This window comes from Drosophila mauritiana, chromosome 3R (genome assembly GCF_004382145.1).
Source record: "Drosophila mauritiana strain mau12 chromosome 3R, ASM438214v1, whole genome shotgun sequence".
Classification (NCBI taxonomy): Eukaryota; Metazoa; Arthropoda; class Insecta; order Diptera; family Drosophilidae; genus Drosophila; species Drosophila mauritiana.
Genome location: NC_046670.1, coordinates 20949222 through 20971752, shown reverse-complemented (window position 1 = coordinate 20971752; position 22531 = coordinate 20949222). Strand labels below are relative to the sequence as shown.

The following is a 22531-nucleotide window of genomic DNA, read 5'->3' as shown; positions in this document are numbered from 1 at the left end:
GACCCAGCATTTCATTTTGGCTCTAAACGGGCCAACAGATACATACATACAGATGTGGCATTAGGGAAAGATTTAGAAGATATTGAAAACTGGATTCTAATGGTGTTAACAAAGCTCCAAAAACAACAGGCAACTGGATGTAATCTAATCTAACTAAATGTAAAACAATTGATGGGCTGAGATAGTGTAATCTATTAGATAAAGTAGGGCTTGTTTAATTATTTAACAAAATCCCTGACTCTAGTGAAAATATCGATTGTATATGATGTAACATAACTGGCGCGTTTGCGTACATAATCGATAGTTAACTAAAACATGATTAATAATTTACTTTTATTTATTATAAAATTTGGTGGTATATGCTGGATAAATTGACAGATTTTCAAACACACATTATTCACACGCTTGTGTTAATGAAAAAAATAATATAACAAATACATAACAATGCTTTGCCAGTTTTTAGATAGTGATGTAAAAGAGTTGAGCCAACAAAAATATAATGGAGTGTTGGTAGTAACACGCCCATTCACTTAATATCCAATAGTATCGGCTACATCTAACCGAATCAAATGGCTGATAAAGCCATCACATTGGGCTCTATCAAATATGTATGTGATGGCTTATCAGACACCGGCAGCAAATCGGTCCTCAATTAACCCATTAACGACCCTTCTCTATGCGGTAATCCCATTCAGACAGACTCACCTTTGTATTACGTATGCGTATGATCGGATGTTGGCCAAAGTTGTTAGCCCAAAATGCGATAAAATGCAAATACAAAACACATTGATTAAGCCGAATGTGTGAATCGATTCGACAGCGGTGAGGGTCGGTCATCCAAAGATCTACGGCCAATCTCTGCTCGAAATTGGATTTAACTAGTTGGTTTGGTCTCGTGCCGGCAAACTGCAAAAGTGATTATCGAGTGAGTCACTGGAAGAAAGTCGCAATTCGAAAGTGAAAGGTTTCATTATATCTATTTTCGGGTTTCTTTCGCCAAATTCGTGGCCAAAAAATATATATGTATGTTGTTGAAATAGCTTTTTGAACAATTTGCTGGCACTTTTGCGACAATTATGGAATTGGAGCGACCTGACCAGACTGGCTGAGTATTTAAGTGGGGGCATAAGAGACCGCTTGACACGAATTCCGGCGGATGATATTCTCATATTCTCATTAATAAATACGAAGGAAAGTCGTTTATAGTTTGCGTATTAACATAAAAACTTAGCCAATGTTGAACTTTAACTAAAAAGGGGGACCGGGCCAGCGGTTTAAGAGTAGCAAGCAGCCGAGTGGCAGCTTCACTGCGAGTCACTTGACACAGTTTGTGGCTGAGCCGCAGGGTTGCGGGTGGTTTTTGGGGGCTGGTGGGGTTTGGGCGGTCGGTGGTTGCGGTTTCGACTTCTGCTCGAGCTTAATTCTTCCTACGTAGGAGCTGCTGAGCAACTTTGGCTTTTGACTTGGCCCTTACTTGGCAACAAAGTATTTAAACCGATTTGTGTAATCTTCTGCCGTTAACGAGAAATTATAAATGAAAGTCGAAATACTTTGAGAGCCCGTTGTTTGTGCAGAATGTTTTCACGATATTTGTAATCACTTTTAAGCAAGAAGTTTATCTTTGAAAAGTTTCTACCCCTGTTTAATCCTTGACTTCTTAAAACTAATTGATAATTTGATATCATTCTGTATTACAACTTTCCGCTTTTAAAGATTGGAGAAGCTTAGATATTTTACTTAAACTGACTCATCAATTGGGTAATTCCCATTTCACTGGCTCGCAAATCGCCATGATTAAGACTCTATGGAATGTCGGAGCATTTCAACCTACTTATACTTATTTAGCCTTTGGCAATTAAAAAATGGAATATCTCTGAGGAATTCTTCATTTTGTGGGTGCGTGATATAAACAAAAGGCTTTCATTGTTTATATCTTGTGGCATTATGCCTACATATAGATCGTTGTCTGTGTATCTATCTCACATTTATACGCGAGTGTAAACAAGAGCCAAGTATTCATAAGTCGGAGCACGCTCTAACAGATCATAATTTTAATTTTATGGATATATGTACAGTGCGTTTCCGACGAAACGAACCGTATTCTGAGATTAAAAGAATTTATATTGTAGGTTGAACACATATTGCTTCGATGGGTTTTCTAGAAATATAGCAGTTGCTTGCTAATTTCGAAAATAAAATGTCATTGAACTCAAACTTATCTATTATAAGATGTATAGAGATAGAATAACTAAACTAAATTGACAGGAATTCAAAAGATAACTCTCTTTGGGAAAGCAATTCTGATGTGGCATCTCTTAATTTAATTGAAATGGATAACGAATTTACAAGTCATCGCAATTTGATTAGCCAATTTCCCAGAAAGGAATTCTGTGTTTGCGGTTGTAACACTCGTACTACAACACACTGTAAACTAAAATATTGGCCAGAAAAATGCAATTAAAATGAGAAATGGGCGGGCAAACAAGTTGGGAGGTGCTGCCGTTGTTGGCTTCCACATCCTGCTGGGTTTTTGCGGACCACACGCAGCGTCCAATTTGGATTTATTGGGGGGTGGCGAGGAGTAGGATCGTTCCTCCTTCCTTTTTTGCCCAGTCAGATAGTGTCAGTTGCTGGTTAATTTTATTGGATTGCCTTACACTATCCAGCAGCGAACACTTTAAGTTTCTCGATTCTGGGTGCGCCGGGCTATTAACTCAACGTGGTGTCGTTCGCTTTTTTGTTGACTCTTGGAAAATGTCGTTTAAATCGCTTTCGGCCCTCTGGTCTGGTGCTTCACCTCCAACTTGTCCATTATCTTGGGGATAAATGCCAGTTTCTTTGGCTTTTGCTTGGGTTTGGTTTTGGTTTTGATTTTCCGAGGGCGGAACAAGCTGAAGACATTTCAAATGTATTTATAACACACATAAAATAGGCGTTTCAAAAATAAAACAATTTGCGTCAGCCTAGTGCGGTTTAATTTATTACACATTTGGGATTGTTATAAAATTTGTCCTGAATATTTATGAACTGTGGAGATGTGGTAATACTTACTTATTTTGATAAAAGCATTTTCTGAAGAATGAACAAAGAAAAAAAAGGATAAGTTACATGTATTTTTGTTTCGCATATATGTATGTATTTCGAACCCTCTTGAGGATTCGGAGACGACGGCGAGTGCTTTTGATGGATTCGATCGGCTTATGGCATCAATACCTTATGCAATCAATCGAATGGCATTGGCAAATTGCTTTTCTAACCATGAAGTCGAAGCCAATCTGAAGCCGCAGAAATGCTCGCTGGCGGCGGGGAAATAAAGGGAAAATTGAGAAAAATCGAGTTGTGGCCGAGACTGAGCGGGTCATATGATATATGGGTCATTAACGAATTGTGCGACGACATGGAATATGTTCGAGTAATAAAAACAATAAATAATAAGAGGAATGTGTCACACGATTGCTCGTTAAATTCAAGTTTAGACGGCGGCGGCGTTCGCTCAATTGGAACAACTGCTCGCTAAAGTATTAAATAAATATTTAAAACGTATAAAAGACTCAAATTTTAAGCACTGAGTCATTTGGCGATCGGTAGTCATCCATGCGGCCAAGTGGGAGCTCATCAACCCACACACAACCGGCTTATATGGTTGGTGTTGTATGTCAGCTAATTACCTCGTAAAGGCCACGTCATAACCTCACCAATTATGTCTCAAGTGCAAACACCCAAAATATAAAGATACTGCGGATAAGTGAAATCTTCAAGTTGAGCAAATTATATTACGAACATATTATGTTGCTATAAAGCTGGGAGAAACTGCAGGAAATCTCGGGTTTATTATGAACTTCCTTATGGCAGTACTAAAGGCAAAAATGCAACAGCAAGCAGCCAACTTAGTGAAGCTGAAAATTGTTTATTGCACATATTGTTGTTTTCAATTAAGCGCGGCAAGTGTCTGGGAATTGAAAGTATCTCAAGCAAATCATGTACATTTTTATGATGTTAAGGGAATTTGCAATCAGTTAAATGAAGTAAATGATTGTTAATTTAAGTGGGCGTGAATTAAAATGCCTTAAAAATTATGTTTAAATTTTTCGGTTTATGAGCAAAATGCATGATTTTTAAAAGGTTTTTCGCCAAAACTGAGGTGAAATAAGCTCAAAAACAGTCTGAAACGCCTTTTTATGCTGCTTAAAACATAAGTAATATATTGCATCATTTTTTAGTCAACTTGAAAAAAATAAAAAAAATTCAAAATTTTTTTTAAATTTTTGTAACTTTTTTTTTGTTTTTTTTTTTTTTTTTTTACAAAAATTTGGTCAAAAATTTTTTTTTCCCATTTTCAATGCCAATTGACTTAGAAAATCAGTTTAAAGACCAACGATTGGCCCTTTCTTGTATTTTGGCCCAATTTCGATTATTTTTGGGTTGAATTTTTAAAAAATTAAACTGGGTTTACCTTTTAGTGGTAACCACTTTATATCTGCATTACATACCAAACTTGAACGAATCTTATATAAATCTGTATATCATCTGATCGAATTTCCTTAAGTGCAGCATTAGCATAAGTATTTATTTAATTGTGATTTGTTTGCACATTTGCTTGTTAAATAATTCCTTTATTACTGACCTGTCCTAGGTCACTTCTATTCGCGTTGTGCTGGCCATTTTCCGCACTTTTCCGCCGGTTAAAGGCGCCGGGCCAAGTGCTAACCACACCGCGTATTCAGCGAACCCAACCCCTTGGGGCGAAACTCATGAATGATTCAGGTGTTAAAAGTGGAAAAACGAAAAAGGTGTGAAAATAATTACGTACCGCTTTTAGACACATCGATTGCATTCCACGCCGCTGAAACTCAATCGATGTTTACAATATTTATAGTAAGAACGAAGAAAGCGTTTGCGGCTGCGGGCACTTAAACTATTTCTGTTTTTTCCATTTTTTATGGTACCTCTCAATAATTGATAGACCATAAGTTTCGTGTCATATTCGATCTACGGCTGTGGAGTGAATGAACCGGAGTAACCTTTCCAGCTGGCCTGCAGCACTTTTCCCACATGGGTTAAGGTTTGGGGTGGTGCATATGGAGGAGCGGAGGAGCCACACCCACTTTGGCCGTATGACGTCGCCTTTGTGTTGTTGTTGTTGTATAGTGACTTTGGAGAACGCAAACGTAAAGTGCCATTTAGTTGATAATTGTGGCAAATTACCAACGCTAGTTACATCGATTTTCATACCCTCCTGGATGGGTCGGTTAACTACGAGGGGAGGTTACTGAACTCTCGCTTCTGGAAAGCTTTTGCTGTCATAACACCATTAATTGGATAGTTTGTGCTTTGCATTTTATACATTAGACACGAAACTATATCGGTACAGATACATTTAACTTTTAATTCTTTAACTATGGGCAGAGTATTGTTCGTCTGTATAGCAAATTCCACACATTCGGTTATTAGAATTTCAATGGCAATCTCTGTGGCTGCGTCTGTGGATCTGTCCCCGAAAAACATTCTCATTTAACATTCCGAATTCAATTGCAGCTCGTCTTTGGTTGCCATTGTTTGGGGGCTCCATCCGTTTCCGGGCATTGTCTCGTTCGTCGGTCTGCCACTTTGTCATTATGGCCGTCAGTCAGTCGGTCAGTCAGTTAGTCAGTTAGCCAGTCAGTCAGGGCCTGCGTGATTCTCGCATAAATTAACTAAGCACCCCGATCGGGTACCCCTCTGGTACCCAATGGTGCCCTCTGGTGTCGTGGCAAGTAGTTGGCATGCATAAGTAAGACTCACACTCCGGAAAACTTCGGATGGCAACGCATTCGGCATGCAGTTGATCAATAATGCAATGACCCAGGCCAGCGACAGACGGGCGCCAAGTAATGCCTAGGCTGGAAAGTTTCGGAGCCCTCTAATTAAACGCCCCCAGAAGCCCCAACGTCCTGCCTCTAACTTCGCGCAGCCACTTCTGGCCACTCTCTGTGGCGCCACCCACACATCGGTTTTAACCGGTTTGGCTGTATCGTGCCTCAAATTCATTTAACCAGTGGCTCTAAACTAAAACCAGACCCCGCGCGTCCGTGACTCATGCTCACAATCCTTGCTGAAACTCAACCGAATGGCTACCAGGCGAAATGGAAATGCAAAAAAAAAAATATGTATAAAAAGAAAGGACAACGAATAAAACACGCTTAAATGAAACCGTAAAAGTTGCCCATAAGTCGCGACAAAATGACATAAACTAGCTTAACTGATGGCGGCCGTAGATGAGTTCGAGTTTTGGCAATACCCTGGAGCATTTGGGTGTGTTCTTCTGGGCAGCCGCTAATTAATAATCATCTAAAAGATACTGGCATAGTAGAGCACAAAACTAGATATGATCCATTTTTTTCCTTAGAAAACATGATCTAATTTCTTGCACCTAGAAGTGACTGTGTCTCACATGCATCACTCATACGCCGTGTGTCACTCGTGGGTATAACTCATTCGACCCGTGGCCCCATACTGGTTTACCCACTTGTGGTTATAATCGTACGGCAGCGATTTGCTGATTTGACGGGCTCTTTCGCAGCTTGACATCTTGTCAGTGAATGCGACCGCAGGGGCCTGCTGTCCTTGGAACGGGGCGACTATCCCAGCCAGGTCTCGCTTTGTCTCCGGCTCGATCCGTATGGTGGTCAAGTCAAGTCTTTGTTGTCTACGCAAGCCAGGCACTTGTCGTCGCTGCAGGAAATGCAAAGTGCAATTTGCATACGGCTCTCTGGCGGCAGTAGAGCCATCCACGACGAGTCGCCCCCGCCGGCGGTGACTATCATTGTGAATCATATCATACATGCGCACATCATCCCGTCATCCCATCGTAGTAACTGGTCGCACGCGAATCTACGGATAAGTTAGCGGCGGAAACAAAACTGCAAATTAACATGTTAACAAAATAGCCAGTTAGAGTCGGTATTTCAGTCGGTTTTGCCTATCTGTCCGTTTGTCCGTTTGTCTGGGGGTGTTAACAGCCGCCCCACGGCAACTAGCAACTTACAACAGCTAATCAACGAGAAAGCAAAAATGGAAATGAAAATGGAAAATAGCTCAGCGAGCTAAACGGAGGATGAGCGAGGGTGATGAACGCGATCACGCAATCTGGGGCAACGTTTTTGCGACCAGTGTCGTTTTATTACCGGAATTGTTGTCAAAGGTGCTACTTACGGATCACATCACACATTCCCACATAACCTGTGATGACCGCACGGATATCTGTAGCACTCGCAATGTGATTATGTTACTCACTCCCCAATAATTGTTCTGATGATTTAGATTATTGTTCAAACTGTTCCCTCTTTGCATTACATCCGAATTATGTTATGAATTATGAATAGTTTTACTAAAGCTGTAGCATTATTTTTGTGAATTTTGTTGCTAAATTACTGGGACAATGAGCAGCCATTCATCAACATAAATTCACATTTATGCGGACACACTCGAAAATGTCAAGCAAAATATTTAGTCTTTATTGAGACTGAGACTCTGGACTGGCGGAGGAAGATCATTGCGATGTGATGCCCTCTCTTTCTTCATCTCGAATCTTGCGCCAGTGACACAGTTTCCGTCTCTTTCTGCTGTCTATGTCCGTCTTGCTTATACGCTCCTCACTTTGATTGAGGCGATTTGCGGACTCAATTTGTTTTTATGTAGCATTTTCATTTCGCTCATTTTTCCCCTCTTTTTTTCTGCACTAATCAGTTTCAATTTCCATTTTTTCATATTTTATTTGTGCCATAAAATGTGGGTGCTAAAGCTTATCAAGTACACGCCCGCTATCGCACTCTATTTTTATATGTACCTATAGTAGATGATTAAGTAATTAATACCACGACTCTTGTCGAGTGCTTAACCGGGTAATTGGTCTGATTTCCAATTAAGTCAACTTATTACGGCGTTTTTTGTGCTCTTCTCAAAGTCCCCAGACAGTAGTTTGCTACTACAGCGAAGATTGGATTATCCCCATGGATCAGCCAATCAATCCCCTAGGCCATAATTCATATTCATGTCCAATGTCCGTTGTCCGCTACCTCAATTGGTCATTTATCAAAGCTCCTACCCAACAAAGAAAACATTCTTGGCGACTTGGGTACGATGAACTGGAAAGAAAAGATTGGATAGTCGGGGATGACGGGACGAGGAGGTACTCAGGGAGATAAAGACGCGAATAAAGGCAACAGAAATATATAAGAAAATGCTTTCCGGCAGCATTCGACGTGTGTCATTCATGGGCACAGCACAAAAAAAAAAAAAAAAAAAAAAAAAAAAAAAAAAAAAAAAAAAAAAGCATGACAATCAAAATGCTAAGAAAATAATGGTCAGAAACGTAATGCCAAAATTGTTAGCGGACAAAAAGTAAAACTCAGGGAAGCCACAAGTTTAAACCTAAAGACGAAGCTTTGTTTGCTTTTCAAACTCGACCAGTCAATGACATTGCCCAGACGAAAACAAATATCAAATGCAAGAAAGCCAAATAAACTCAAATCAAAAGCAAAATCGAATAATGTAAAGGCGACGAGAACAAGCGAAACGCGCCCCTCGATTTCTTATAAACATTTAAAAATACACCCAAGTCGTCGGGAACAACAATAAAATGTCAACTTATTTTTAACAAACAATGCGAACATGCCATGTCAAGTGCACGCAAATCAAATTGAATGGAAACCAGTGTTCTTTGGCAATAATACGGGGGTTCCGATTCTATCGAAAACTCATTTCTAATGCTGATCACATTTGATAGTTATTTATGAAATACTATATGATCTACGTGATAGGTTTGGTGATTTATTTATGCCACTTGGAAAGAGCTGTCCAAATGCGGAAATATAGTCGTAATGTTTGAGGAACCTAATATTAATAGGATTTTTATGGGTGCTTTTACAAATTTGAGGATTCATTCGCGAATTGTCATCGGCTATGGGAAATGTTGTTTAGTAATATGTCCATTTATTACCAATTGTTATAGTATCTACCATTCACTTTGCTGTTAGACTTGTGCCACTTTTTTCCGTGAATCGTTTACGTTTTATTTTTGTAACGCCATAACCAAGTCATTGAATTCTTTGAATTGCGTGAACTGTCTGTTCGACTTGCCTTATAAGTGCTGTCCCCATCCCTTCACCCAGTGACCACCTCGTTCCATCCCCCCCCGTAATGAAATTTGCATGGGACAACAAAACGAATGTTTTGAATTATTAATTAAGAAATTAATTGCGCGTTGTCGGCGACTACGCATTCGTACATTCCATTCCAAGCGCTTTCATTTAGCAGTTGCACAGCAAGAAAATGGTATGATAAATCAAATGTAACTAAATACTATGCTGCTATTGAATTTTCCATTGAGCTACATATTTTATAATAAGCTTACATCATTTAAAATAGTTGTATTGTACCCTTTTGAATAGCGTATTTAAATTTCTTTACTCTGTTTCGCTGATGGGTGGTGGTGGTCAAGGGAATTCAATAAGCGACTGCCATTGTCCGGCAATCAATGGCTGGCCATAGTTTCGACCTGATCCCGGCCACCATCTGCATCAGTCCATCGCCCATCGGGCGTCCAATCATTGTCCATTGTCGAGTCATCCGCCGGCTGTCTGTGCTTAGTCAGCTCCATTTGCATATCTTTCACACCCCACCAAGCCGGATATCTTAATCGTACTGTATCGTGTCGATGATGACGATGATGCACCCGTGCTCCAAGATCACCCAACTCCACCCAACGGCCTCGTCCATCCTCGCTGATTTGAGCAGACGATGAGTGAGCAGTGAGCGGGTCCAACAAAAGATGTCCGGAGTGCGTAATCTCCTGCACTGCGAGGGGCATTACCGAGCAGAAATTAATCAGGAAATAAATTATTTATACTCATACTCGTACAATCTGGACTTTGTCTTGTGCTGCCAAAAACGTTAAAAAATGAGATTTTTGTCGGGTTGCCCGCCTGGCTGCTTTGTGACAGTGCAAAAAAAGAAAAAAAAGAAAAAAAAGAAAAACGAAAAACTGAAAACGAAAACTGAAATCCAATTTCCTTTATGGCTTAGTTATAAGCGATTATAATGGCCATTACATCTGACTTTGCTCAAAATGAGAGTGGTTTATTTCCTTTGAAAATCGCACGAGAGAAAACTTTAGTTTTAATGTCTTTCAACTGCACTCAATCTTCATCGAACTCAATTCGGCACATGCATGTGTTTTTCTCCATTTTCATTTGCTTTTCCTTCGGTTTCCATTATACAAAATTTTTGTTTTCTACTTGATTGCATTTTACTTTTGATTTTTCTGCATCGCTTTCCAGGCCTTGCAGCGCAAAATCTCTTGGCGTGAAATTGTTTTTTTTTTCGCTTAGATTTCGATGATCGATTGTTCAGTGCATTGGAAATGCATTTAACGAGGTCTTTTTATTTAATACCTTTTTTATTTTTGGCCATCTTTGCTTGCAACATGTTTTTTGTGGGTTACCTCAGATGGTGCTTATGAATTGAATTCTAATGTTGCTACTCTTTAAATCTCACTGCAAACTCAATAACACAACTACCTCATTTTCCCCTCTTACTTTATCGATTTAATACTAATCCAGGATGTTTGCTCCTTTGCATTTTTCAGACTCTGTTCGCTGACAATAACACGTCTGTCCATCTTGACTCCGCTGCCCGGTGACACCACCTCCTTATCGCTGGCGGTGAAGATGCAGAGCTCAAAGAGAACGCTGCGCAGCCACGAGATTCCCATCAACGGCCTGGCCCTGACTTCATCCGCCTCCCTGCAGGGCAACTCGCCGATGTCGGTGGCCGGAGGAGCTGGTGGCGGTGGTGGTGGTGGTGGCACACCGGGTAGTGCGGGCACTGGAGGCGGACTGGGCATGGCTGTGCCCTTGACGGAAACCGAGCTGGACTTGCACTTCAGTCTGCAGTATCCGCACTTTATCAAGAGAGATGGCAATAGGTGGGTGTTGCCATTACACAGAAAATATCCTTTGTATATCTTATATGTTCTCCTTGTCATCTGCAGACTGGTTATTTTACTGCAACGCCGCAAAAAATACAAATCACGCACCATTTTGGGCTATAAAACGCTGGCCGAGGGCATCATTCGCATGGACGCGGTGCTCCAGAAATCGATGGACATGATCATCGAGCTCACCGCTTCCGGGAAGAATGGCAGACCGGGCACCGTGGTTGCCTGTCTGCGAGCAGAGCGCGTTTCTTCCATTCCAGTTGACCATGACAATAAGAACAACAACAGCGTCCTGCTGGCAGGTGAGTTTGAAAAGATTCTAGGCTGGTTTAAGTATCGCAGGGAACTTAATTCGGATGAGCAGATATCTCAAGTTCATTTGACTATGCAAACGATTCCAAAGTTCATACTTTTCGGTTTACTGTCCCATGACTAATGTCACATGCTTGATGGGCACATTCACACTGATGAGCATTCCCTGAAACGGACTGTGCTAAAGAATTTACCATATTGGTAAATCCATAAAACACAAATAAATGGACCCACGAGTCGCAGGCCCAGTCCAGATTAGAGAAGTGCTAATGACGCAAACTGGGCAATTAATGACCCAAGTGGGGAGGATGTGGAGGTGGCAGGAGATTGGAGCGCACCGACTGCTCCAGCACTCCATGACGGATGAGTGGCTGCCCGAGATCAGATGATGCTCCCAATTTGAGCTGATGTTTATGGTAATTGCTTGTGAAACAATTCAAGGGGGACGAGGGCGAGATGGGCGTTGTAGGAGGAGCACTACGAGGTGCCCACGAGTGACGTCAGCGCACGCATTTCAGAATTTATGCCATGAATTTCCCCATGGCTGCGAATAGTAGGCCCCCACATGGCAACAACAGAATCCTCATCCATGGCAATCTAATTGAAATTATTTTTCAGCTATTTCTGTTTGACAAGAGAATGGCGTGCGAACCGAAAAGAGCGAGCTCCGTCGAGAGGAAATTCAATTATGAAAATAGCGTTGAGCGAGTGGAAAACTCATTTACCATGCGGTTTCCCATCGGCAACATCTGGTGGCCCTACAAAAATAAAAGAGGAAGGGGAAGGGGAAGGGGATGGCGAAGGCGAAGGCGAAGGGAAGAAAAGGGTCTACAAGGAGTGGCCATTTGAGATGAGTTCCAAAAGGGCACCGAGTGCTCCTGTGAAAGTAGTTAAGCTGTTGAGCCCTTCTTCGGGCGGATGGCATGGCATGATGGTATAGAGGGATTTTGCAGTGTTCTCACGTCACTCGGTCAGGGCCAAGGTAAAGGTAAAGGTCAAACCTCCAAGCTCACCTCTAACCAGGCCGGGCTGATGAAATATGTATGACATGCAAAATTGAATCTTTGCAACGTGATTTTCCGGTTCAAACTTTTGCAGCTTCTAATGGCAAACTAATTGCTGACATGGGGGATGCCAAACCAAAAGCATTGCATAAATATTCCCTTTGAAAGGGTATCATTAGTTTGTTAAAGTGTTTTCTATACCACATAGTTAAGTTAATTACTTGGCTAAACAACTTCTTCACTCACCCTTTCAATTTGTAGAATCAAGTACTTCGCTTTAAAAATCGAACTAGAATAGGATATATTCACAGTTCCAACTTACTTTCCCTACCAAACTGAGAACTGTAAATCAACTCGATTTGCCATTAATCATGCCGTTGTCACTGTTCATTTGGCGCTGCAGAGGATTGGCTGGGGAATCCCTACTCGTGGCCAGGGTACGATGAACAACTCGACTGGTGGCCATCAGAAGTTCGCTTCTCGCTGGCCACTTGGCACGGGGCCAAGGTTCGAGAATTTGGCTCCCGTGCGCGCGTTCAATCCGTTCATTTCGTTTGGCAGTGACAGTCAGACCCATATACACTGAGGGTCAGAACTTGAACCCGAGCTAAATGAACTTAGTTATGACCAAAAAGGGCTAGGGGTGGGTGGGGGGTTGGGTACAGACAGCTCTGGGTCTCGCTTTCTAATTTGCAAAAATGGAATTCAAAAGCAGAACAGAGAGCATTGGGCAATGCGAGGAAAACCTTTTTGCCTCAACCTCAATTTGGTGTATTGATTTTCTCTTTATACGGTCCGGCCTCCAAAAACGCTGCTGATGGCACTCGGTTCTTGTTTTTGGTAGCGGATAGCGTTCAGCGGTGGAAAAACGCCAAACATGTGCACTGGGCGAAAATCAGTTTTCAAATGATTCGGTATTACACGTTTTAAAACTTTAATTTCATAGGATATCTCCTTTATATCTGTTGCACCTTGATTTACTCAAGTAAATAAACCAATTTGCAACCATTCTGTTGACAATATGGAACTAATGGTATATATATTTATTTTTCGGTGTGGTTTGGGTTTGGGGCCTGATTGCCGCAGGGCTGTTCGCTGCTTGTTGAATATGCCCCGACCGGCGCACCTCGACCCGTTCCCCGCCCACCGACCAGCACCCACCCTCCGCCTCGTCCAGTCAGACCCACCCACCCACTAGCAACCACTGACAGTCCCGCACCCGTTCGCATCCATGCCCGCAGGTGCCAGGCCGAGCCAGGCACCATTAGCAGTCGGACGGACGCTCCTTCAGCGAGCAGCAAGAGCAGCGGAACTTGTTTTCTGGGTGGACTTTTGAGCGGGGTGTTGGCATGATGAATATTCCATGGCCATAACGGGCTTAAACTGTGGGCCTGCCTGCAAACCGAAAAACAAGAGCCCTGTGTAAGTTGGTAGCACAGTACCCTAGTTTACGAAAAATTCAGAGGACTGTAAGGAATATGTACATATATATATATATATATGTTCTGCCGGTTAAGTACTCATAAATGTTTTATGAGTGTTTTAATCCGAGTGTTCGGCTCATTAATTTTTCATGGCAATAACACTCGTGGTATCAACTACGAATAGAAACAGCTCCGTTTACCATTGCAATGAGCAATATGTAATCATTTTTAATCACTTCTTGTTGGCTGGTCATCTTAATTCGTAGCCCTTGGATGTTTGCCTAATGAAGTCCATAAATAACTCGCAAGGCCGAAGGCGAATCAATCAAAAAACTTGTGATTCCTGGTCCATCATCTGTGTGCCGCCTATTCCCTTCGATTAAGGGCTTATAATTTATGTAGAGGATAATGCCACGCCCACATCCTGCTGAACCTTCCCGTCTTCAGCGTATTCTCGTTCTTATGAAGCTCCTGTTGATGACAGCTCCGACAGCTTTTCTCTTTTTTTTTCCCCCTGTGCTGTTGCCACAACGACAGGAATTAAGTCATTTGTCCTTGAGTGCCAGAGATAAACGCTGTGCAGAAGTGTCATGGCACGAGGAGAGGGAACGGAATGGAATGGGTGATAGGGAGGAGGCTGTATTGCGCCTCTAATGACCGTACAGCCACCCCTATATGTATATAGTGTTCCACCGCCCGTTTACCCCACACCGCAACAAACTTACTGCTTTTTGCGCACCCCAACCATTGAGTGGTTAATGGCGAAATGCGTAAATTATGTCGAGAGTATCCACATTGTTCACTTCCACGCTGCTGCTGCTGTTGCTGCTGCTTTTCCCCTTTCTGGTTATCATCTTTTCAGCCTCCGACCTCCAAACCACCCACCTCCACCCAGTTGGCCGCCCCATTGGCTGTCAGCTAATGACAAGATTCGTGTGCTGGCCAAGGTCAAACCAATGTATTGCCTTTCTGTGCCAGTTTTGCTATTCCTCTTGGCTTGTTTACCCGGCACTTGGATGCTTGGTTCAAGGGTGTATTGTGTTTTTGCAATAACACATTTATTATTTTAATATTTCAGCTGACCTATCTAATGTTTGGAAAAATCATTGGTTGTGTAGAACATTGTAAAAATGTAAGAGATCATTTTATGGCAGCTGTAACAGTCTAAACATTGCTAATGGTTGTATGTTATTCTATGGAAAATAATAGCTACCAAAACGAAGTAGCTAAAAGTCGGAAAATTAGGTTTCTCCTCGCTGTTATTGCGGCTTATCCGAGCTCCCGCATGGATGTACATATGTATGTAGAGAGCACAGATACTAAATCAATGTCGCTCGTCGCTTTTCAATACGCTTTTCATTACTCATACGCAGCGTGGCACCAACAGAGCGTGGGATGAATGTGCGTTTGTGGCGAGGTGGAAATGGGAATCCAAATGGGCTGAGGTGTTTGTTGGTGGCAAGGAATGAGTCTGAATGTAGGGGTTTTGCCCATGACACATCTTTCATAGCTTTCGGCAACACTTTGTCTGCCATTATGGTGTAGTATCTATCTAGCTCGCTCGCTCTCTTAGCCTTTGTTTATTTGCTTTGCCCAGCTCCCATGTGGAAAACACTTTTCGTGGAAATTCCCTGGACCAAAGTGTGCTTGTGCTGAATGCGTTCGCCTTCCTGGAAGCGCAGACAAAGTCCCCAGACAGGGAAAAGGTCGTTAAAGTGTTTAAGAATTGCATGCAATTATAAAGGAATAGATACTGAAAAGAATGGAAAACAGGAAAACAATGCCAGGCAGAGAAGTCATTAACTTGTCTGCGTAATTGCAACAACGAAGACAAACAAAATAATTGCCCTCAAGTAGGAAACTTACATATTCTGCTCTCTGTTCTCCTTTTTTTTTCCTTTCTTCACTTTAACCAACACGCTAAGGCGGCAAATGGGGAATAATAGTCAATAAGCTGGTATGCAGCTTCTGCTTTGGCCCAATTAATCATCCAGTGCCAGCAGTTTTTCCCAAGCACTCCATCCCCGCCTCATTCTTCGTTTACCTTACTGTGCCCGCTTTTTAATCATTCTTACGTACTTATCACTTAACGGCTTTGAGGCTGTCAAAAGTTACACTTAACCGGAGTTTGCTCCGCACCCACACAAACACACACACAGCCGGACGGGAAGCTATAGCTCATCCACTAGCACCGCCCAGCACGCGATAGATACCCAGATAGGAGCCAACCGGAGACGTAGCACCCACTGACACCCACCTTTCCTCCCACTCTCACGATTCTCGCGCAGACAACCGGCTACAGAAACCGGCCGGTGAATAGCTTTGGCTAAATGATAACGACAGCACAACATGCGAGAAAATAAACAAACAAGTCTAGTGGCGGGGTTATGGTGAAGAAGATCGAGTATTTAGTACCCCTTAATGTTCAGTGTTAATAAACGCAATGAAATTGCATCACAGATAATTTTGTTAATGGGCTTAGGTAAATGAATACATCCTAGGATAGGTTGATTAGAAAACTCCACCTTTTTGATAATATCCAACCATATTAAATGGTATATTGTTAGATAAGGTTTTATACATACAAACATATATGGACTTGACTAATAAAACTGATTTAATTTTAAAAACAAAAGTGTTGAGCTCATTTTATCGATTACCAAGAAATAAAACTGATAAGCGTTGGTATCTTCAAATTATTTAAATCAAATTTAAGTGCAATAGTTTGTATGTACGAATATAAAAGTATCTGGGTACCGCATACCCTTAGATGATATGCAGTGCTGGGTATGAAAACAGATGAGAATCGTAATTGAAATGGACTGAAAACGGGAGTGGAAGTGGTAGCCAGTTTTTGAAAATGAAGTGGCAACGGTATGGGAATGGGAATCGGAGTGCAACAAGTGACATCAGAAGGCGATGACACAAATCTTATCGCAAACAATGTAATGGTCCGATATGAGCGAGTGTGTGAAAAGCTCTCTATATATTCTTTATAAACCAGTTCACACGATCAAAAAACATGCTCTATAATTCTAGTTCAACAGGAACGCATGTGTAAATCGAGAAGTTTCAAGCTCCAGATACCCTTTAAGCTCAATTTATGTAATTTATGCACCGTCTTCGAGTTCCTCAATACAAACTTGTGTATATTTTTCATTTAAAATCAAATTTCACACTATATCTTTAGAGCACTTATTTATATGTATGCCGTATGCATTTGGATATATAATCAATGAGCTGATTGAGTGGGTGGCATCGCGCTGCCCCTTTATTATACCCATTTGGGAGGTACCTCACCCCTTTTTATATCCACTTAACACCCACTTCCTACCTAAACTTTCAGTTCAATTGCCCGAGTCGGGCCGTAAAAATAGCTTTAATGAGCATTTCCCATGCAGTGAGCTTTTGACACTTGTTTAGTAATATCGAACAGCGACCCATATATATATCTAAGTCCACGTGTGTCGGCGTGTGTGTTCAGATATAATGGAATATATATCGAGGCGCACGTTCGTCTGCCCCCCAATTGCTCATATTGATTTGAGTAATTTCTCTCGGTGCGCGAGTAGCTCATCTCTCTTTGCTCGCAGGTGTTGCTTTTGTTGTAGCCGCCGCTCTCTCCCACTCTTATCCTACCAGTGCTGACTGAATATCAGTGTAAAAATAGCTAGATTATAAAGGTATTTATTGTTTGTTTGTTAAATTCTTCAAATACCATTTGATATATCATTTATATTCGAAAACAACAAAGTTCCTTTTGAGGGCGTGAATTAGGTATAGGATTGCTATAGGTTTTCATCGGTGTCTCCTATATAGCAGTACAGCCAGCTTTATTTAGCCAGAAACAAGCCAAGTGGGCGGCACTGCACCCCACTCTCCCTCTTCGCTCCCACTGGCCCCACTCTGCCGCGCTCTCTCTCTTTCACGTATCGCAAGTGCACAAAACGTGCGGAGCTGCGAGCAATTCATTCATTTCACTGACAAACGCTCGACGGTTCACACACTCGGCACTCGAGGAGGAGAAAGAGGAGAAAGAGGCGGCGAAAGAAAGCGAAATAATAACAACAATAATACGGCAGATGAACAGATAAATCGGGTGTAGTTGAAACCTTAAAACCAAAACAACAGCAACAGTTAAAAAAAGACAGTCAACCGTGCTATCTGTGATTTATTTACAAAAAAGAAAAAAAAAGCAACCAAAATAACGGTGTGCACTTGCTTAAATCTTAAAATTGATGAGAAACGCACTTAACTGTGAAAAGGTGATTATTAAATGTTTATTAAATGTTGTTGAAAGGAAAACAAACATATATAAATATTTGGTTTACAACTGTTTAAATACCATGAATTCGAATTGTTTTCGAAAAATATAAGTGTATGAATACATCCATATAAATAAGACGAAAGTGTGTTTGTGCATAATTAAAATCCAAATAGATTTCTTAACGGTTCATAAACTGAAACGCAAAAGCCAGCTGCCGCTGAGCGTTTATCTCAGTTTTATCCAGCGATACGAGTTTACCAGCTAACCATTACTTATCCAAAAAATATATATAAATGTACATATATGTTAATCTTGCTCCGCAGATCGCGTTGCTGAGTACTCCGACGAGGACGAGGAGGCCGAGTTCAGTTCGGGCGAATTCAACGACGAGGCCAACGAACTGGGCCTGATCCGGGGCTACGATCCCAAGGATCCGAGGGACTACAACCATCCGGCCAAGCATGATATGCGCAAGTATCGCAACAAGCTGCAGCGCTCCGGAATCGAGGACTGCGCCTTAGTGGGTCATCATCCCGGCAGCATCCAGCACCATCATCCCGGCGTCGTCGTCGATAGCGATAGCGAGTTCGAGATGAAGGACAAGAGCTCGTCACGGGCCAAGTTTAGCCGGGTGAGTCAATTGAATCACATCGTATCATATCGTGTAATCCCGCCCAGCTGTTCCGCGTGGCACCCAAAAACACAAAAATTGTCTCTTACCCAAAAGTATTTTCATTACCGCTCGATATAATTGCGTGGCAACACGTCAGCAGGCGGAGGTCTTCTATTTGGGGGACTCTAAAATTGATTATGCAAAGTGAATAAATATCACTTAGTGGCTATCTATATAGATTACAAGCACACATTCGCACATATAGCGTATGAAAAGGGGTAGAACCCATTCACTAAAGAGCTAGAAACGCAAAAACAGAAACGTTCTTCTTTTTTGGACCTTTTAATCAGATGGTAAAGAATGCAAAACAGATAATAGGGGTATGGCATGATTTAAATATTCACTAAAGTTGACTAAACTAAAACCATGTAAATAAAGCTTTGGATGATCGAATATTTAACTAGATTCAGTCAGATATCTCTTAGGATTACCTTGTTCTAGTTCCTTCTAGCCATGCCTTTTTAGGAATTTCCCAGAAATTAGCATAAGCTAATCTATAAGGCATTTCCATATTATTCACATTTAGCCCATTCTAGTCATCGAAACTATGCTTAGCCTTGTCTAACATTGTTATTACCTTGTTGCTACCTCCTCATTCTTGCTAAGGCATTTGCCAATTGCGAAATATTGTCAGTTCCTTGCTGCTAACCCAGATCCGCAAGCACAGATACAAGATACAAAAAGCCGACCCAAAACAAAGACCCACTACCAGCAACCCGGCGGCCAAATCAAATGAAATATGTATCGAAAATGTTATCCCCATAGTATAGAAGAATAAAGACTGCATATACATACATTTGCACAGATACTTAAGTTCGGGGAAAGGCATGCCCCAAACGGGGTGGCCAAGAATTTCTGTGGCAAATAGTTGACAATTGTTGGGGCGGCGGCCTTGGCATGTCGCTCACTCGACTCAATTTGCTTAGATTCGCCCGGTGGCATACTTTCGAACCTATGACTATATCCCAGGGCTATATATCGGGGTCGTGGATTTCCGCATAAGAATATATCCAAGTTGGGCAAGATAGAAAGGGTTTCTTGCTAAGAAAAAGGCCAAGTAAATCACATGAAATATGAAATGAATGGGGATTATTTTCCCCACTTTCTTTTTAAGGCAAACAGCATATTTAGATATTCCATGCTTTATTTATGCCTTTTTCCCCTTAAAAGCATTCGTACCAATCACAACAAAGACAATTTTCTTAAGCTGCCGCTTAAATATTTAAACAGCATTTGGCTTTGGCTCACTCGGCTCAGCTGTTTGGGCCAATTATGGACTTTTGCCTCGTCCTGGTGCCCGCCCATCCCCTCTCTGCGCCCCTTTTTATCTACGCACCTGGCCGACGTCCGTAGCACAGGTGTAAAATTAGCCTGCGGCTTTTATTGTCATGGCTTTTTATCGCAGGATCATTTTGAATGCCTGGCGTAGACAAAAAGTCGACTAATGACAGGCCGTAGCACAAAAAACCTAAAAAAAAAAAATAAAACAAACAAAAAGAAACCGATGAGCGCTGGGCAATTAAAAAAGAACGATGCATAAATTTTAACAGCTCCCCAAGTCGTCAACGCTGTCGTAGTCCTTGGGATTTCGTTTAATGACCCATAAGCAACTCTAGATTGATCCAGCGGCAATTAAGGGGTATTAATGGGCGAAAGGCAAGAGCAGAGAAAACAATATTTTCAACTTAATAAAAGATCTTGTTTCCTTATGATCAAGATCTTGCAGCTTCTAGTGTGCAACTACTGATGCAGTTTAATATTTTTTATCCTTTTCCTTTAATAGTTACAAAATTGAGGCAATAAAAGCAAATATTATTAATAATTTTTATGCTCTCTCCTCCATTTAGACGATCTCGCTGCAGCAGCGAAACTTCAAGCAGAAGATCGTTGCACTTTTGAAGCGGTTCAAGGTGAGCGAGGAGCTGGAGGGCGAGTCCGGTCATCGAGGCACGGCGGCGCTGCGCGGTGAACGCGACCTGGATGCACTCTTCCAGGAGCTGGAGTCGCTGTCCTGCTGCGAGGGCGACGACTCCGGACCGGACATGGACAGCATATCGGTGGGCTCCACGCCGAAGCCATCGCTGCGTCCCTTCTTCACCAACTCGCGGATTATGCTGCACGACAACATCACCGGAAACGGCGGAGATCTGAGCCAATTGGTGGGCGGTGGCTCTGGGCCCGGAACCGGAAACGCTGGTGAGTACGGGGCGGATGACTTTGATTTTGCATTTTTATTGATGTGCTATTAACTGGAGTTTGACTAAACGACTTTTGTTCTATCAATTTTGTTTGGCTTTCTAATGCGTTGCGTTGCGTTGAGTTTGTGGGCGTTACGTTGCGTTGCGTTGCGTTTTCATTACGTTACTATTTAGCCTAATACTGATACACACTCAATTCCGACTTAAATTCAAGCTTAATAAATCATAATAATATTTCTAATGTTGATTAGTATATATCAGACTTAATACGTATTGTAAAATTGCTTTTAAGTAAACTCAAGTGAGTAGAAATAATATAAACACACACACATTTGAAAATTTTCCGGAAATGTGTAAAATGCTCTGCGATTTTCCATAGTCAACAGTTTAGGTCAAGGTTAAAAAACACGAAAAATAAAGAAAACTTGCGGACAGGAATGTCACATACACACCGAAACGCATACACAACACAGCATACCGACACGCACACAGACACACAGTTGAAAAGGGACAAATTGTTTTTCCTGGAAAATGGAGGCGTGGCATGGGGACACAGACAGTTAATTGTTTTGTTGACCATTACGGACACCACCGCCCACCGAGCAAAAGTGGGCGCGGCATTGCACATTTTCCGGGAAAAACAAGAGCGCAACCAGTGACTTTTTTCGTAGCTTTGCTGAATTAACTTTGAATTGTGTTCAATATAGATGTAAGTCGAGTATTTTCGATCCAAATGCTTAGCTTAACTATACTACTTAGGTATTATATACTTGAACAACAACTCCAAACAAACAACAAACAAACATAAGATACATTTTGCATGGCTTGAACAAATCTCTCTTGCAGGCAACTCTGAGCGCCGATCATCGGATAAGAGCGACCAATTGACCAATTCATCTTACAATCTTGAAAATAACAAAAACCAAAAATGCATTCATTTAACAAACAATAACAATTCGGCAACAACACCAGGTCTGTGTACATTACAGCAAAATCTAAAAAATAAAAACAAAATACAGAAAAGAATACCCCCCAATCAAAATTATAGAAATCTTTCACACCATCACTCCCCAAAAAAATGAGACCACAAACAGTTGTGTGTATCCTATGGACAATGAATATGTATAGCATACTGCAATCTGTGTCCAGTTTGTATATAAATAATGCCAGCCAATGCCCATCCAGAAAATCTTAGCTATTTTCTTGTTTTTGAGGGTTAACGCCATCCTGGAGATATTAAAAGTTACTGTATTACCAAGTTATTCTCATAGATACAAAATTTCGTGAGATTGTACCCTTTTTTCGGATTTTCAAAATCAATGAATCGAAAAAACGAAACAAAGAAGCTCTTGTGCTGTTTTCTTAACAAAAAAACAAGAATATATAATGCGCAGTTTATAGGATTACAGGTTTTTAATATTTAAAGGAGGCGTTCACCCAAATTCCTTGCCTTGCTCCACACTCACGCACAGCCCACACACGCATACAGCTACACAGCCATACACACACTGCCACAAGTACACTGGAAATGTAAATGTATGCCTTGCTCGTATCCTAGTTGTTGTTGCACCACACCGCTCTGCACCTTTGCATGCTCGAAATTGGAGTGGGATTAGGGGGAATCTTTGATTTGTGCGTCAAATCCATTGATCGTTTGTTTTCGTTATACATAGTTGCG

The 22531-nt window shown here is 41.6% G+C and overlaps 1 protein-coding gene across 3 annotated transcripts in view; it reads left to right on the top strand.

The window, feature by feature from the left end:
• The window catches only part of LOC117142969 (phosphofurin acidic cluster sorting protein 2), a 33652-nt gene that overhangs the window by 7862 nt on the left and 3259 nt on the right, over positions 1–22531 (top strand). Inside the window, exons 2-6 of one of the 3 annotated variants that reach the window (XM_033307315.1) lie at positions 10625–10963; positions 11030–11277; positions 18306–18613; positions 20503–20851; positions 21700–21825. In XM_033307315.1, coding sequence (XP_033163206.1) covers positions 10625–10963; positions 11030–11277; positions 18306–18613; positions 20503–20851; positions 21700–21825 — 1370 coding nt within the window. Of the gene's footprint in view, positions 1–10624; positions 10964–11029; positions 11278–17692; positions 17981–18305; positions 18614–20502; positions 20852–21699; positions 21826–22531 lie in introns of those variants that run through there. The other 2 variants (XM_033307316.1, XM_033307317.1) reach the window with 2 other exon arrangements.